Below are 19,574 nucleotides of genomic sequence, written 5' to 3'. Positions count from 1 at the left end.
ACTTCACATATTACAGATGACCTTTTAGCTGTCTTTAGGTGAATGATACAGAAAAATTGGTATCTACAGCAAAAGGAACTTAATGACCTTATTGGCAACCAACTTGTGAAACTGCACAAAAAATAACTTTAAAAAAATTCCTATATTAATACAAGGAGGTAGAAAACATATATGTTTAGATACTACACTTTTCCTCCCCCTTTAGTTCAAGTGTTTTCTCAAGCCAACATTAATCTTAACTTTACAGCCAATAAAACTTACAAATGGAGTAGTAAGACTTTCTTTCTACCCTGTAAAAACATATGCAACACAGATATCATAACCCTTTAACAAAGAAACTTGATAATTACATCATTCTGTCTGTATTTTCATGTTTTAGGTCTGGATGAAGCTGTATGACTAATCTTACTCCTATAGTGCTATTATCCAGCATGAAGTCATCCCTTTTGGTTATATAAAGTTTATCAATTACTTCACTGACTCATGGTCCACTTTAGTATTGAACTTTCTACCATACAAGTAGTGTTAATAATCTTTCCTGAAGACTACTAACAGTTGATTATTCAGTGTACAGTGTTTGCATTCAAGAACTATGATCAGACTTGTGTAGATGATTATACATTGTACTCTGTCCTGCAACTGCTATAACATTGCTCCAATACCATTATCACTGGCAATGGTATTTTACAAGAATTCACAGTCTTGCCATGGATATGCCAGAACTGGGGCTTCCACTGAAGTATAATCCAGGGACTGAAATGCTTGCTCACTCCATCTGAAGTGTGTTTTTTCTTTAGTGAGTGCTGATATTGATGAAGAAAATTTGGAGCAGTTGGCCACAAAAATTGTCAATAGTATGATGCAAAACCAAGGAATCTGTGGCATTCTCATTTAGTCATGGTTTGAGGCCAGTTTCTCATTGTTGTTATCCTAGCAGGAACTGTGGAAACTCCATTCCTACACACAATATTACCAACAAATTCCATCCTCGTGCACACTTTCCTGGTTTCTGTTTGAAGCCAATCTTTTTTTTTCTTTTTTTTTACCTGTTGGAATACCATTTTAAGGTTCACATTTACAGACTTAAATGTGCAACCAAACACTAAGTAAGACATCATCAGTATATAGACCAAGCACTTATTCCATTGCAGTCCCTACAGTAAAAGCTCCATTAGCTTTTCAGAAGTACAGGTGCATTACAGAGGCCAAATAGCATGTTGCAAAATTCATACAAGCCATCTCTAGTGCTAAAAGCAATCTTAAGTCTGTTCTCATTATCCAGTTCTACTTGCAAGTGTCTGGATGCCAGATCTAAAGTGAGGAACTAACAAACCTTTCAATGGGGCAGACATTCATCTGTTCATGGCAAAGGAAAGGTGTTGATGTGAGTTGCTGCTTACACCTACTTTGAATTAACATAGATCCTGGGTGCACCTTTTTCCTCTCCAACAGTCACTACTGGAGATAACTAAACACTCTCTGAAAGTTGTATGATCCCATCCTTTAACATCAGCTGTATCATACCACTGACCACATCCCTACTACTTCAAGGACGCCTGTGTGGCAATTGTCCAATTGGATGTGGGTGTTGGGTCATTGTTATCCTAACCCAATAGGCCAATTAGTTCCATGAATACATAGGCATATTCAACCAAATACCAAGACATTAAGTTGCTGTTGCAGTATTGGATTCAGATTATTTGCATAATCCTCAACCATTGATTTAAAATGTGTTGGTAACTGCATATTTCTTTTCAGATTTAGTGGAAAGATACAATATAACTAGTTTTGGTTACTTCTACTTAGCTTATTGTTCTGATGACAATTACAGCAGTGAAACAGATAACTGATCACCCATAATTACTAAACAGTATTGAGACTTCATCTCTCCTTGGACTGAGCTAATGTTGCTTGTATTTTTAGACGGGAAGACGTCCATTTCATACATAGGTTCTATAACCACATTACACTGTTTTAATGTACTATATTTTATCCTTAGCAAACCATGGGATATCAGTTGTGTATATGAGGGTACTGTGACACAAGGCAGTTATTGCCAAATTCAGTTCTAGCATTGGCACACTTAGGATGGATATACTAGAAAACGTATTAGTCAATTTTACCTCTGCAAACAATTAACTGATGATCCATAGGACAGTTATCTGTTACTAGTCAGATTGGGCCCAGGAACAATGGATTGCTAGAGTGAATATGGGAGAGAGAGACCTTCTATAAGTGATGCTGCCTAACCTTTGTGTTAAATTTACCTTTACAATCACTTTTAGTTTATCACTATTCACTAGAATGAATTTCAGCATCAACTGGCCATAGCGATGGTTTTAATTACATGGATTAATATTTTGCAAGATCTACCAGTGTTATTGATGCTTCTGTGTAAACCAGTAACTTGAATTGGAAAAACAATGGAGCTGACCAATGTTCCCTCTAATGCTTTCAATCCATTCATGTGCACCAGTATCAAGGCAATGTATGAATGTGTGCTACCAGGTTTTTTTTTAGGGAAGGGGTGTTTTTAGACCATCATCCCTATTGGATCATTAGGCCACTTTACAATGTGAACTTGAAGGCCAGTAAATTTTGACTTCACATTAATGATTTTATCATACATAGTTTTTAATGTTTTGTTTTTGTTATTATTTCAGTGTGTCATATTTCAGCTAACTAATCATGTCATTTATTTTGGTGTTCATATATTGTTTATTAATAAACAAAGTATTATAATGAAAAGAAGATTTTATTTTTTACTTTTTTACAGTTTTTTACAAAAACTTAATTTTTTTTAAACTAGTTTTTGGAAAGCACATTGCAAATTTATATTATTTTTTCAGGTCTGATGGCTTTTGTAAACCATAGTTATAATTAAATTTATTATTATCTATGCTAAACTCTTGATAAACATTATATAAAAGTAATATTTTTCATTATAGAGCTAAGTTATGTAAAGGATCTTCTGGCTATATATGTCTTTTCCTAATGTGTCTTATAGGACTGAAAATATAATGACCGTTAAATAAATAATCAACGTGTATGATAGAAGACGAAAGCACTTCACAGTGAATTTAGTGGATGTAAATTTTATTAAGCAAATGTAAAGTTCATTAGTTTAGTTGTATCTGTATTGGATCAGTTGTTGTAGTTTCTTCTATAGTTTCCACACTGTATGCTTAAATTAATTTTTAATTGTTTCTTTTATTCATGTAGTAATCTGAAAATGTTTAATTATGCATCAATATTTTGTGGATAAAGCTATAAAACAGTTGTTTTAAGTATTGCTTTTTTTGATGTGGTATAATTTTGAGAATTTTGTTTGTTTCAAAATGCTGTGTGTTTTAATTTTTTTTTAAGACTTACAAAACTTTTATTTTATGATTTCTTTATTTTTGTCAGTCTGTCAGTTTCAAAATTGGAGCTTGCATCCTTGAGTTCCAAATGTGAACGTTATATAGGAACAGAGGGTGGAGGGATGGATCATGCTATATCTGTTCTTGCAGAACCAGGTGATGAAATTTGAACTTTAACCACTAATAACACATATAATGTACAATAATAAAATTCAGTATTTATGAAATCAAAATGTTGTACTTGCATGCATATCTATTATATGTACAAGTATATACATATATGTAGTATTTTTTAAGATACAGTGCACATTATAATATATTGTCTGTTACTTAGTAACATGAAGCTTTGAAAAAATATTGCAATCTCTACAGATTACTAATCACATGAGCTACACTTTTCAGCAGTCAACTTCAAAAAGACAAAAAGGGGTGAACTTAAAAAAAAACAGAACTTTATGGGTTAAAGTTTATGGGATTTCTAGAATCTTCTGCTTAATCATCTCTACTGAGTGATAACTTGTGCAGAGTGAAGGCTGTATTAACCCAGTTTTTTTGTTTCTTCAAACATGTATATATATATATATATGTGTGTGTGTGTGTAATGTACAATAAATATTTAATTTTTATGGCTTAGGCATTATGATGCAGTTTTTAAAACATTTTGTTTTTTAACTCTCCCACATTTATAGATAAACAACTCCTCCAGTACTTTATTTTTAGATAAGCAATAAAACACAAGACACATTTTAATATTTCAGTATTTATCAAAACTTTAAACTGATAAACTGTGGGAAATATGAAGGGGGAATACCATTCCATGGTGGTAAAAGTTGTTAACTGTTGTTGTTGTTGTTGTTTTAGAAGGACATATGTACCCATGTAAGTGAAAAGGTAAGCATGTTATTCTTCTTTTAATGTTTGTTTTGCAATTGTTCAACTTATTAATTTAAAAATGGAAACTGTAGGAGTGAATATATGAGAGCTATCCTTATATACATGCACTTATATTTGTATGTTAATTTCTATATTTGTGCTTAAATACATAAGTATAAAGATATGAATATATATATATAAATCGGTGATTCTGTTTTTTATAAAAAAAAATGTCCAGGTTCAGCTAAGCTTATCGAGTTCAATCCACTTCAAACAACTAATGTCCTGTTACCTGAAGGAGCCATTTTTGTCATAGCCAACAGCTGTGTTGAGATTAACAAAGCAGCAACATCACACTATAACATTCGGGTTGTTGAGTGTCGCCTTGCAACTCAAGTAAAGAACATTTACTTATGTAATAATTAATAAAAATTTAATTCTTTGGAATTCATATTATGATATTTCTTGTGTTTTTCTGATTCTACTTTCCACTTAGTTTCCAAATTGTCTCTCTGTAGAAGAGTGTATGGAAGAGCATATACTGTAACATTGATTTTTTTGTCAATTGTCTTGTTGCCATCTACTTGCTCTGAAATAAAAAATAAAGTAAATAGCTTTCATAATTCATTTTCATTATATAAAAAATGGGGTAAGAGTTCCATATGGCACCCCCACTCAATGGATAATGGTTAGACAAACAATGTTTGGTATTGGGTAATGGTTAGATGAAAAATGTTTCGTATAAAATAGTAACAATGTTTGGTATTGGCTAATGGTCAAATAAACATAAACCCTTTTCAGAATCTTTTTTATCCAGGCAATTCGACAATTTTTGGGTGGGGGTGCCATATGGAACTCTTTCCAAAAATGGTTTTCTTAATTATTTTGAGAAGATTCTTAATTTAGCTGTTCTTTAATCACATTATTTTAAGTAATTTATTTCTGAGAATGGAAATAACAACAACTGTAGAAAGATACTTAGTAATAAACCCCTAAAATATGTTAATAATAGTGAAACGTACTTCTGATCTGAAGAGAGAAAAAAAAAATGGTTCGGAAATAAGATGTTCTTTTGAAGAAAAATGTATGTATGGTGAATTGAAGATAACTATTGGAGCTTGATATGTTTCACATACATCTTTATTGGGTAGCTTTCAACATGTTTTAAGATCTAAATGGTTGCCTTGTCATTTGATGTAAACAGATAATCATGTTTTGGATAGAATGTAAATGTTTCTTTGTAAAATACCAATATTATTTACTACAATTTTCCTATAATCAATAGATATTTGTCAAAATATCAACAGCTATAACTGTTTACTAGCTATAACTTAGGTAAATGGCAACTTTACTACAATAAAATTAGTATATTAACTTTTCATTATAAAATCAAAAAATTTTTTTTTTCAGTTAAAAGAGCTAAAATAAAATTTGTTTTACCGTAGACTTATTTAATGCCTAAATGTAATTCTTATTCTCTAATCATGATTGTATAAACCTAAAGGAATGTTAAAATTTAAAAAAAAAGTTAATTTTAGCTAATTTTGAGAAGTATAAGCAATAGGCCTTTGTTATTTATTGAAAAAATGGTGTTTGGCATTAATTCTTGTCCATTACATATTGACCTTTGTAAACTAGAGAATGAAGGGTGTAAAATTAAGTTTATTAATCACTTTTTATCCTACTGAACAAAAGACTGATATCTTGCTGAAATTATGAATACATATTCCTAATTCTGGCATTAGTTAGAAAAGTGTTAAGTATGAAAAACTTTTTTTTTTGTATATGGCAACAAATCTGTGGCTTAATTCTATCACTTATGTTTGTAGATTTGTTAAAAAAAGAAGCTGTTATATTTATCTTGTATTTGTTCAGAATGTATAGCAGTTATTTATAAAACATAACTCCTATCCTTGAATAAGCATTGTTTCAGACCTTCTGATGTGTTTTCAACACTCTGTACATGTTTCCATGATTATGGGGTGACATAGTTAGAATACTCTGGTTTGAGAGTTCTCATCATCATATTTCACATAGCATTCCTTCAACAAATTAGTTTCCTGTTTATAACTTGTCACTCAGTAAAAGCAACTACGGGCATGATTTGGAAAGATAAGTTCAGTGGACACTTTTAGAGGAGAACATAATATGCAGTAATTCATACCAGAATCTATGAAGATTTTGTATTGGGGGGGGGGGGGTCTTTAAGAACCTCTTAGCATTTTTAACATAGATTGAAGTAATAAATGTATTTGTAGTTGTAAGAATATCTGTATAGTTAAGTGCACTTTTGAATAGAGTGTTGCTTTTGAAATGTTATTTTCTTTTGAAATATTGTTTTTGTGCAGTCTGCTAATTAACTATCACATTGAGCTACAAATATATTTTGTTACTTAAACTGTACATGTTGCTAAAATTTATAATTTTGTCTCAATGCCAAGTTACTGTTATTATGCATTTTTTATTTAAAAAAAAGAAAAATACTATAGATTTTTAATACTTTATTCAACAATTCTTTTATTCTTGTGTATATTTTTCATATTCTATTTTAAGCAAAGTCTGCCTAACAAAGAAAAATAACTGTTTCATTAAGGCTTTGAGAAATGTTAAAATATGTGAAATTTAATTGTTCAATTGTTGTGTACTAGATAACATGAAAAAAGAAACTTGAAAGTCTGCTACATTATCATTAGATTAACATGGAAAGTAGATGTCACTGTAAGTTTACTACATTCAAAAAAATGTTTTCATATCGTATAACATCGGTTTTATATTTTGTGACTACTATGTGATATAGGTCATATTAATATTAATAATTATTTCTTCAGTATTATGTTCCAGAAATATTTTTCAAATACACACTTAACATTGGCTATTTGTAATATAGTGAATTAAAGAAATCACTACGTCCAGTCATGCTCTCTCTGATATCTCTGCATCTTAATAGTAACCCAGCATAGTTTCCATTGTGAAATGCTCTGTCACAAGGCTGTTTTGTCCAAATCAAACCAATGTTCCATGCATGTTTTCTATAATCCACTTAGTATAGGAGGACAGTGGTTTCCCAGTTCCCTTTTCAATGGTCCAGTCACCCAGAAATCCATAGGTACTGCATCCAGTGAATTGGCCAGTATGTCTTCATGTGGAATAGCATGAATACCTATTACATTTGCCAGCTGCTTGAGGTATATGATAGTTGAACAGATATGTCGTGGAAGCAACGACTGTACAAATGAATTGTCACTTTTACAGATGAAGATTCTTCTTGATTTTATTGCATACTGTTGCCTGGGATATGTGGATGGTTTTTGCCACTGATGCTTTTGTTTGTGGATTGTCATTTGTTACAAGATTCTGCACTGTGTTTACCACAACTTGTTGCAGGTCCCTCATTCTTCTTTTCTTGATAGTCCTGGTGCTCCAAGTTCATCACTATAACTTTGTTTTGTAATGTTAAGGTGTACAAAGGATATACCTGTATGAAAATTCTAAAGCACCAATCTGAACACATTTATGATTTGAATGTATGAATATTTTGCACTGAAAAGGGCTGTTACATACACTTCATAAAAGTGATTAGTTTTTGATGGCATTGCACTACCTATGAAATGGCATGCAATATGATAACATAGTTTTGATTCAGGCTATTCTACTGTGACAATATCAGTACTTGCTGGGCCCGGCATGGGCAGGTGGTTAGGGCATTCGACTCGCAATCTGCAGGTCGCGGGTTTGAATCCCCGTCACACCAAACATGCTCGCCCTTTCAGCCATGGGGGTGTTATAATGTGATGGTCAATCCCACTATTCTTTGGTAAAAGAGTAGCCCAAGAGTTGGCGGTGGGTGGTGATGACTAGCTGCCTTCCCTCTTGTCTTACACTGCTAAATTAGGGATGGCTAGCGCAGATAGCCCTAGTGTAGCTTTGCGGGAAATTCAAAACAAACAAACAAAACATTACTTGCTGATTTGCATATTTAAAATAATTTTAATATAACATACTCAACCCTCTGTATAAGATCTCTAGTTTAGTTCTTTGATATGACCTTGTCTAGGGTTACTTATGAGGCATGAAATTCTCTGGAAATTGGTCTAGTTCAGTGATGTGTGACAAAATCATTGTTTTTCATGTTACTTTTTCATAAATGTACAATATATACAAAAATACAAATTCCTTTTGTTTTGTGCTTTACTGGTAACAATTTTTGTCAATTATGAGCTTTAACAATTAATCCTAGAATTAATAGTTGGATCAGTCATATTTTTAAGGACATTTTTCTAAATTATTTATGCACCTAATTCCTAGTAGGTCTATGAATTTGTTGGTTACAGGCTCACTAACATCATATGAATCACACTAATAAATGTCAGCAAAAATACCATCAGTATTGCTATTAAGCTTGCCAGTTATTGGGTAGAGGTATCCAATATCACATATGCAGTAAAACATGAACCTAATCTTGAAAAGTAATATTTCAAATAAATTTTGCATTAAGCATAAGGAAAAACTAAAAGAAGGAAAAAATGTGAAAAACTAATTTTCTAAGATTTTAGTCATGGTTCTTTGTAAGTGTTACTGCATTTTGTCTTGGGTTTAATGAGGTACTTCATCTTTTGAAACAGTTTCATGTTTTGTTGTGTAAATATTTTTGACTTGGGGTTATTTTAAGCTCAAAACAAAGATTGATATTCTTATCTTTGTTTATTATGAAATGTTCTTCTAAACACTTTTTGTTGTAAATATATTTGTTACACATTTTTAGATTTTAGCCAAGGCTTGTGGACTGAATGTAACAGAAGTAAGTAAACTGAAAGACGTACAAGAATTTGCCAATATTCCTGTAGACCAGATGGAGAAGAAGGTCAAGGAAGTGCTTCATGAAAACCCATACAGTCGTACTGAAGTTTGCCAGATCTTAGAACTAAGTGATTCAGAATTTGAAACTACTCTGCTTAGTGCAAACACAAAGTTCTTGCAGGAATTTAAAGTAAGCATTTCTATTAAAATATGACAACTGTGATAGACAATATGTAGCACATATTTATGCAGATATTCATTCCAATCATTTTTAAGAGTTATAAGAGTTTCACTAAGTTAGCATTTAGAGATATCCTAATTGTAAAAGTATATTCAAATTGAATATTGTATACATCATCTAGGTTTATCTATATATTCATCCTTGTCTTGTTTGCTTAATACAATTCAAATTAGGGTTAGCAAGCTGGACAATTGAAAACTTATTTGACCACTGTCAAATCATAACATTTCATGAATTCCCTTGACAAATAATTAACTAATTGTAAGCAATTGTCAGAAGTGAAAACTTTTGAGTCATTTAGGCCAAACTAATTTTTTGTTAAAATTAATCCTAACATTGCAGCAAACCTAGCTAATCTGAGTTGCTAAAAAAATGGATACTACTTTATGATGAGGAATTTAATTCAGCAGATGTCCTCATTATGGCTGTGACCAATTTAAAATATAATAATCATTAGCAGTGTGTTATTACACAATGGCTAGTTTTAAATCAAGAAACAGTGCACTTGTTGCCATCTCTGTGTGAAATCAAAGGAACTTTGTTCGTATGGTGGAAAGACCCATGTTCTTCCTATATTTTAGACATTGTGGCTAACAGCCTTCAGTCTTTTTCTTGTACTACAACATGGGCTGAATGGAGCTGGTCTGCTTTGAAAATATTCATTCTAAAACAAACTGACTGAAGATGTGTATACATTTTGAAGATGGTCCTGTCTTTTATAAGACCTGGCTGATGAAAGCAGGGATTTTGACACTGAAGAGGAGGGGAGGGGAGAAAAATGAGAAAGAATTGCAAAGTATAGAACAATGGGAAAACAAATTACAGTGAAAAACAAAATTTTTATGCAATAGGTGAGGGAAAAGAAATGCTGTCCCTGATAACCAATTATTACAGTTCCTATTGTTCAACAGGTTCTTTTGAATTATTCGGTAGAAAAGAACAATGCAAAGTCTAGTCCACTTAATGATAACAAAAGTATTTTATTTCTTTGAGTACAAGTTAATGTTTGCAAATAGGCTTAAGTTTGCAGTAGATTCTACTACAGCAACATCACTTTGCTAACTGTTCTTGTATGTATGGTTTTTTCTTGTATCACTTTTTTTTTTTGTCCACTCACAAACTTAATAATGACAAAACTGAACTGATAATAACAAACAAACTGACTAATTAAATTGTTAACCCAGTAATCAGTTATCTTATCAGTTTTCATTCACTCACATTTATCTGAGAGCTTTAGCTTATTTTTACAATTTGTTTTCACTTAAATTTGAACATAAAAGTTATTTCTTCAAATTTTAAAATATATAACTGGATTATTAGCTTGTTCAATCTCTGAATTATCACCTTTTTTATCACAGCTTTAAATTTCAACTTGCGTTTGATTAAACAGTATGAATGTTTTAAAATTTTTTATTACTTAATTTTTGTTTTCAGTTGTATAAGAATGACAAATATAAGTAGGGCTGTATTGAAAGATTGTTCACTAGCCAGAAACCCAAAGATAACTTTAAAATATTCAAAAGTTCATCAGGTGGCATTTAGACAGTTTAGATTTTTTTCTTTCTCTTTTAACACAAACTGTTTTACAATGTCTGAATAGTAATCACATATCAAATGTCACTCACATGGAAAATTTGATATTTGTAGATGGTATAATGCCCATTAATTAAACAAAAAATTGTATTAAAAAAAAAAGGCAAAATGTTATATGGTACAGCTTCTTCCATGCATTGAAGCAGAACATTATGGTTGAGTAGGCGGGGGGGCACTTAGTGTCTGCATTGCTTCAGTGACGTACTTAATGCCTGATGTACAAGTCATAAGAGAAATATTATTGTATAATAAATATGAAACATGAAATATGTATACTGAAACTAATCATTTTAATGTTGAAAAAGGAACATTGATGTGATGCTCCACTTCTCTTTTTCCTCCCCAAGGTGTATGTTTAATTAATCAAAAATGCTCAAAAACATCTGATAATAACTCTCTCTCTCTCTCAACATTTTGTTGTAATTGAAAGTCCTTATTTTTTTGTTTATTGATTATTTTGCTTATTAGGTATGTTTAATTAATCAACAATTTTAGGTTAAAAAGACTATGACTGTTATCCTGCTTGTAACAGTGACTATTAAATAAAGATGTGTTTTGCTTAAGTCAGTTATATTTCTTTTAATTGGCCACAGTAGGGTGTGCAAACTCACATGAATATCACAAATAGCATCAGTTACATGTGCATAAACAACATGCATTTTTATTTTATGTAAAATATAAAAACATGATTATTGTTGTCTATAATATACTTTTAAACTACATATGAATGTGTTGCGTCATCGAGATCACGTGACTATTCTCACGCCCTCTTCTTTCTAGAACTATCATGTACTTTGGCGAATGCTCTAGCATTTACTAGATATAGGGTAGTTAGGTATATAAAAGAGGGTGACAACGTGACGGGAAGGTAATGTTTGTGTAGATAGTGAGTAATTGAACTGCAGTCAGAAGTATTGTTGACGCTCGTTGATATAGCATTTGTTATAGAGTGACTGTTGAAAATAAGTGTATCGTAAAGTTGTATTCGGAAAGAATAAACCAGTTTTATTAAGTAAGGACTTGTGTCGCTAAAGTTTCGTCGGAACGAAGTTACGGAAAGTTAATTAACAAACGGAGACGTAACAAATGTTTTATTTCATTTGTTTTGGATTACCTGTAAAATAAAAGGGTTTTCAATCAAATGTAAACAAGTAGTTATGGTGACACCATTGGTAAATTATGCAATTCAGAAACATTACTTTCTTCTCTGCACCACCAAAGAGCTATTACCTTGTACACAACTGCCATAGAATTTCCTGTGCATGCTACAAACCTTGAACAAACTCCCACCCCTACAGGTGTCTATATGTATTGTCAGTCTGTGATGTAATCATCTTTATACTGTAGCCCTCCACCAATAGAAAGATGATACAACCTTCATGTGCAGTAATCACCATGAGCAGTAACTTACAATAACAGGCTTATTCTTTACTTGGCACTGTTTGTATTCAGATGTTATTTTTCCTGTGCTTTTAGAATTTCCCATTACTTTAATTGACTTTTTTTTAATTAGTGTTATGTTACCTTTGTCCTTGTTACATTTTTATTCTATTCACCTAGTTGCAAGTTAATTTTTTCTGTAGCCACCATGTTTCTTTTTTATAAAATATATCAGAAAGAAGAAACAAGTTTAACAAATTTGCCCATAGATTAGAGATTAGGAATTTACTGTGAAGTCTTAAGTCTGTGTTACTTCTATGATATTAGGCCCAGATGTTCATATCCAGGAATCTTCTATCCCTGTTTCAGTGGTGACTGGAAGCACATTATCTGTTCATGAAGTTACTGCTATTGTGCATTAGATGATTGGTTCCTTTCTGCCTACTTCTCCAGTTCCTGTCCCTCATCATTCTGTGTTAGTTGCCTTCTGTGGAGCATGGTTCACCCATGGAAGAATTTTAGTGGCCTTTTCTACTTATAACCTTTGCTTCTGGTTCTCTTCCTAATGAGAAATAGGTATCTTCTCCTCCTTTGTTAGTATGGTTATTACTCAGGTGTGTGGCATTTATTCTCTTTAACCAGCAAATCCTGATGACTCTTGGTTTCCTCTACTTCACCAATCTCCATCTATTGACTTTTTCTTTTCCCCTCCCTCCCTGTGTCTATGCTGATGCATTTCTGTGTCAACTTGTTGATCAACATTTTCCTCATCCTTCTAATCTTTTTGACTTCTTTTCTGTGGCCTTTGGTCATGACCTTTATTCAACTCCTTCACAAAATCTCTTCACTGAGGCACACCATAATAATTCTGATATTATTGTAGGGACACATTTTCTCATTTGTTTAGGAGTTTGGCATTATTGTTTCTATTTTGACAACGTTTCTTTGTTTTTGGGATCTCCTCAGTTGGGAGTTTTCCTTTTGGATGCTCACCTCCATTCCTCCTGTGTCTGTGACCTTTGTCTTGCCCCTTTTCTTACATATAAAATCTTTGGGGGTGTTTCTGACTACTTGGAATTCTGGGCTGAAACTGCTTGCCAACAATCTTCCATTGTTTTCATGGAGTATGTCAGACTACCCCCTCTTCTGTTCCTTGTCCAGTTGCTTTGTGGTCCTTCCCTCCTGCAGGACAGGCCATCGTAGCTCTAATTAGTGACTCATCTTTAGAGCTGATTTTGGTCTCTGGGGCCATTGGTGCCTGCCCCTCATGCTTTGCCTAACTGTAGTCTCTCTATATCAGCAATTCTTGGGTTGTGCAAGTCCTTTCTCTGGTCTATCTCTACACTTTAATACTTCACCTCCTCTTTCTCCTTATCCTCTCCTCCTATTATTCTCTCTGCTTCACTTACCTACATCTTTAATGTCTTCAGGATGTGGAGTCATTTTTTGTTTGTTGTAAATACTAAAAAACCCCTCATGTTTGCTGTCCCCAAGAAGACAGAAAATTGGCACTCTGTCAATGACTTGTTGTTTAGGAATCTCTTTAGTTGTTTCTCAATCTCATGTGTTGTGGATGATGAAAGTCGATGTTTTGGATGCCTTTCTTCAAGTTCCCATTTGGTCCATGTCCCATCATTTCCTCTGGTGTGTTAACAATAGATGAATATTTCCATTCTGTGCCCTTTGACCTAGCCATGACCCCTTGTGTTTTCAAATAGATCATGTGGTCCTTTTATCAAAATGTGCATCTTCTGGGCCTTCATTTCCATCAGTGTTCTAGTGGATTTGTTCCCTTTCTGGGACCCCACTGGTCAATGTTTTAGTGACTCCCCATAATTCCAAGGTTCACTTCTTCTGGTCACCAGTCTCAAACTCAACCACTATGGTTTTCAATGCTCTGAGTCAGAATTGGTACAACTTCTTTCTTTATGCCTCTCTATCATTTGTGACTCTACAGTTATTTCCTACATCAACAGCCAAGGAGGCACCTACTCTCAGGATCTATGCTTTTTCATCCTGTAATCCCATTATTAGGACAACAATTGTCACATTCACCTAGTGGCATGTCATGTCCCAGGGATTTGAATTTTGTGGTGAATCACTTGTTTCAACTGGACGGGATCCATCCCTCAGTCTTCCAGTGGATTTGTTCTCATTTTGAGACCTTACATTTTGCAACTCCTTGTAATTCTAAGCTTCCTTTCTTTTGGCCACCAATCCTAGACTCAAACGTTCTGGCTATTGATGCTCTGAGGTAGGATTGGTTCAGTATTTTTCTTTATGCCTATCTTGTCAGGTTCTTCACATTTTTTTTTTCTTGGCTGGCTCATTTGTGGTTTCCACCACTAGGTTGTTTGTCATCAGGGGGAACCTTTTCCACTCCTTCTTTAAACGTTCCTTTGCTGCTAACCTTGGGCACTAATTTTTCATGACAGAGTTTTGCACCTTCATATTCAAATGTGGAATTTGTCAGGTCTGTTGAAAGATGAATGGGATTATATCACATGGTAGCTTATTTTATTAATCATTCTTGTTGGCCTTCTACTCTCATTCTCTATTAATTCAAATGGGCTGTTTACTGCTGTTGATCTCTACAACACTCTCTTTTTCCAGTTCATCCTACTTGGCCACATCTTACCTCCTCCTTTATGGGGCTTTTTGACAAAGGCTTATCTATTTCAACTATTGCAGGCTACTGAGAAACATTGTCCACAACTTCCGCCTCTTACCAGGTGCTAAACCCTTCCTTTTGTATGTTCTCATGGATCTCTTCAAGACCTTTTTTGTCAGTCTTCTTACTTGCCTAGTCTCTCTTCCTAACTGAGATCTTTGTGTTGTTCTTCAGACTCTTAAAAGTCCCTTATCGAGTTGTTTTATTCTTTGTATCATTTGTCTCTGAAGACATACTTTCTCTATTTACTTGCTTTTTACATTTATGCCTTAGATGCCTCCCATACTCTTATATCGTAGGAACTGATTGATGTTGTTCTTTGACCACTTTTTTCTTCCAAAACTTGGGCTCCCCAGGTAGGAGATTGGATATTTTCTCCACACCTAACACATTCATCTCCCTTTACTTACATTATTGGGCAGTTTCATGAACATCTAGTTTTTGTATACCTCAGGTTGTTATTCACAAGTCTACCAGAGGCTCTAGTGTGGTGAGTTTTGCCTAATTATTCACTCATTTCCAGCTCTATTGCTGATCTTTTATAATCCCCATGTCCTTCACATTTTTCATGACACAACTGTGTGTATACCAACCTTTTTGTACACATTCCAAAAACAATTCCCCACCAATGTAACATGTGAACCTAAATACCACATTCATTATGTTTGGTGTCATCAGAACCCACCATGTGGCTGGCATTGCTTCATAGGAGTACTTATTGGAAATTTGCATTGAGCAGTAGGGAGTGGGAGTGGTTACAGAAAGTGTTAAACCCATGTGTCCCTCTTCTCAATGTCCATTGTTGAGATGAGGTTTTGTGTAAGATTGCTTCAATGATATATCTATATAATGGGCATGGTTATTTCCATATTAAAAAAAAAAATGCAGACAATACCAGGTGTAGTCCCTGTCCTACCTGACTTGTGCTTGTTGTCATTAGTAGTAGTATCCCATTACACTGTCTCTTGGTGTGGACCTAATACCAGATGATTATGCCTGATTACAGTGGTCCATGCACATTCACTGGTGTTCTCCTCAATGCATATTCCTCTGCTCCTGTTCTTCTAGTAGAGTACAGGAAGATTCTCACTTCCCCAGCTGCTGAGGTTGTCAGTATGGAGAGTTTCTTTCACAAGTGGTGCTTTTTCTCCAGTAAAAGTCTGGTTGTACCCAACTCTCATTTGAAATGTAGGACTGGGATTTTACATGGAAGTGTAGTACAGAACACTGCAGTATCTCCCAAGCAGTTCTTGGTGGATGTTTACAGCTGGATGGGACTTGGACTTGCCTCAGTATGCAGATCAGGGCTACACATACCTCCACCTGTTATTGTAATATCTATCTCATGTACATATTTGACAAAAAAGAAATGGCTTGAAGTCCTAGCTACACTACACATTTCACCCACCTTGACAACACGTCACCACCAGTGGTGGATTTTCCTGATATCCTTTGCTCTACTACAAGGTTGTAAATAACAAAAGAACAGTATTTTTTAGAGTATTCCCTGCTTAAGAAGGATGTGGTCCACCACTAGGTGCTGCTCCACTATGCAACCTTTGGTCTGGTAGGAAGCCACACCCCATTGTCACTATTTCAGAAAGGAGCTCATCTTTGTAATTGATCAGCAGTGGCCCATCCATCATCTTCAGTGTGGAATGGCATCTCAGTTTCACAAAGTACTAACCACACAATTGTTCTTCAACATAATTAAATTCTTTGCTACTTGCAGGTGATGGTGTCTGGTGGAAAATCAAATCAGACGGGTAGTTCATGTTTCTATTTTTGTTAGTAGTACTCTTACAGAAGTTACTAGATTGTTGTCAATTATTTTGTTTTCGGAGATATATTCCTTAAATAATTCTGTGAGTTCCTAAATACTGGCCATTGCTATGTCAAATCCATAATGAATATTTCTTAAAGAACTAAACAATTAATATCTAGATGTTTAATGAGATAGGAAGATAAAATCCATAGCTTTGTTTTAATAACCAATAGACAAACTTTAATTTCTTAATTATTACTCATGTTACTTTAACTACAGAAAGAAGAGGTAGTAGAAGAACTTGAAAAGAATTAATAGGAGCTGTTTTGAAGAAAATTAAAAAAAAAAAAAACTGTAGGATTATTAGTCACTATTTTAAATATTCAGTTAGTGACATTGAGGAAATATTTCCAAATTACAGTATCTCATCATAATACTAAATCCAGGAGATTACAAGATAAGAACTTCATCTGTTCATTACATGTATGAAATTATTTGAAATACAGAACAAGTTGGACGTGAGGTTTACCCTTACATATATCATTAGTATATATACTAATGTAATGAAACAACATGCATAGTTAAATCTGCTAGAACATCTCAAGTGTCTCAATTGTAGTATATCTGAAATATGGTGCAACATTTATAATGAGAGCTATATTGGAGAGAAATGTTTCATTCCTTGGAAAAACGACATTGCTATATTTGTTCTAGAACACTATTTAAACAAGCAAGTTCATCTATACCTGACAGTATATGATTATTTACCATAAAGATTCTTTTGAAAATACAAAGAAGCCCTTCTTATCGGAGAACAAAAACCAGAAATAAACATTTTAAGGTTAATATATTCCGAGACTGTGTAATACTAGGGATGTAACTGGGCTTTAATTGTCAAATATTATAATTTTGTTCTTGTAATATAGTAAGAAATGTATATATTCATGTATTTTTCTTACGTACAGGTATCTGTGTACTTTTGTGTAATCTATAAAAAGATGTATTTAATTTTTATATTTAAAATTTCATACGAGGTTTCTCTTCATTTGTTGACTACATGTGTGTGTATTTTGTTGTAAATATAAATTAAGATTAGATTATTTTATCACTTCATATGCTACTTCTCGAGTGTATATTTATATGATTGTATATAACCTTGCACATGTATTAGAAGAAATTAATAAAAGCACATACCATGTATATGTACTTTTAAAATTTCGTCATTGCTCACATTAGCAGTAATGCATATAAACCTACGTTTAGCCCGGCATGGCCAGGTGGATAAGGCGCTCGACTCACAATCTGAGGGTCGCGGGTTCGAATCCGCATCCCACCAAACATGCTCGCCCTTTCAGCCGTGGGGGTGTTATAATGTGACTGTCAATCCCACTATTCGTTGGTAAAAGAGTAGCCCAAGAGTTGGCAGTGGGTGGTGATGACTAGCTGCCTTCCCTCTAGTCTTACACTGCTAAATTAGGGACGGCTAGCGCAGATAGCCATCGTGTAGCTTTGCGGGAAATTCCAAAACAAACAAACAAACAAACCTACGTTTAATGTCATGATGTATCTGTGATGCATGCCTTATCTCATTCATGATTAGAACATTGTTCTAAAGATAAAGAGCTCTAACCCTTATATTATCTGTAGTGCTTTGAGTTTGTATACTTCTCTGAAAATGCAAGATATAAGAGTAATGAAAATGTATTTCCTTGAGTTTTGGGATGTAGGTTTCTTTCTCATTGGGCTTTCTCACTGGCAACAGGAAAGTGTTATCAATAACTCAAACTGTTTGTATTCAGGGCATTGTTACGTATCACTAAGGTTAACAGACAGACAAAGCCATTTGTGATATTTCAGCTGGCTGCAATCCATTATATGAAAGATGTGTATCAGATCTCCCCATCAGAAGTTTTGTACTGACCTCCCACCTGTTGCTTGTCTCAGAAGTCATGTGGCTAAAATATGGACCATCTTATAGATATTTACATCAGTTTCCTTTAATTATATAATGATGATGGCAACAGCTTTGTAGAGCTTTGTTTATTTAGATGGTTTTGTCTGATTTTATGAGTTTTTTTTGTATAACAAAAACAAACAATCATAAAAAATATTATTAAATTACCAGTATTTCATTGACAACAAATGTGTTTTCTATCTTTTATATTTATCAAGGTTATCTACTTGACTGTTCTTGGTGATATCCTAATGGTCTTATTAATGGTATAAGTTACCATGTAAACTAATAGGAAATCACTGTGTTATGATCAGACTGTGCAAGTAAGTGTTTATTGATGATTTATATAGTGTTCCAGTGTCTTTTTATCATTTTTATTCATCACACTAGTTATTCATTGTAGTTTTGAGGATTTGATCAAAACTGAAAGTAGTTGAATATGTCACCTTATTGTATCTCAAATGAAATACTTTCCTGTTTCCCTTTAGCTGAATGGAAGACTTAAGTAATGTATTCTGATGCCATCTCAAAGTGTTTCATCATCTGCAGGAAATGTGGCTTTGGCAGATTCTTGTCTTCTGCGTGAATATTAGATACATAACAGCTGCAGAGTTGCTTTCATGGACTAAATGTTTACATGCAAGATCTTTCTGTTTTTCTTGAATATTCCTCTTTGTCTTTCCGGTTTCTTATAGAACATTTTCTTGCAAACTGTTTCAAATAGGAACACATAGCACTTTTCATCTTCATGTTTCTGTTAATGTGGATATACACGGCGTGGTCACAAGTAAATAGACACCACCTTTTCAGAAAAAATGAAAATTTTCAGTCATATTCACATGAATTGATATATTTATAATTTAATTAATATCTAGTGTATCTTCCTTTCACTTCGTGGAGTTTGTTGATTGTGGGATTGTGGGATTTCGCCCACTCTT

The 19,574-nt window shown here is 33.6% G+C and overlaps 1 protein-coding gene across 5 annotated transcripts in view; it reads left to right on the top strand.

The window, feature by feature from the left end:
* Positions 1 to 19,574, top strand: part of LOC106464148 (N-acetylgalactosamine kinase-like) — a 49,599-nt gene that overhangs the window by 21,879 nt on the left and 8,146 nt on the right. For all 5 annotated transcript variants that reach the window (XM_022391830.1, XM_022391828.1, XM_022391831.1 and 2 more), the window contains exons 3-5: positions 3,409 to 3,518; positions 4,474 to 4,631; positions 8,998 to 9,222. In XM_022391830.1, coding sequence (XP_022247538.1) covers positions 3,409 to 3,518; positions 4,474 to 4,631; positions 8,998 to 9,222 — 493 coding nt within the window. The remainder of the gene's footprint in view (positions 1 to 3,408; positions 3,519 to 4,473; positions 4,632 to 8,997; positions 9,223 to 19,574) is intronic.

Source organism: Limulus polyphemus, unplaced genomic scaffold, assembly GCF_000517525.1.
Source record: "Limulus polyphemus unplaced genomic scaffold, Limulus_polyphemus-2.1.2 Scaffold1571, whole genome shotgun sequence".
Lineage (NCBI taxonomy): Eukaryota > Metazoa > Arthropoda > Merostomata > Xiphosura > Limulidae > Limulus > Limulus polyphemus.
The sequence above is the reverse complement of the archived record's forward strand: the minus strand, read 5'-3'. Positions and strand labels throughout refer to the sequence as shown.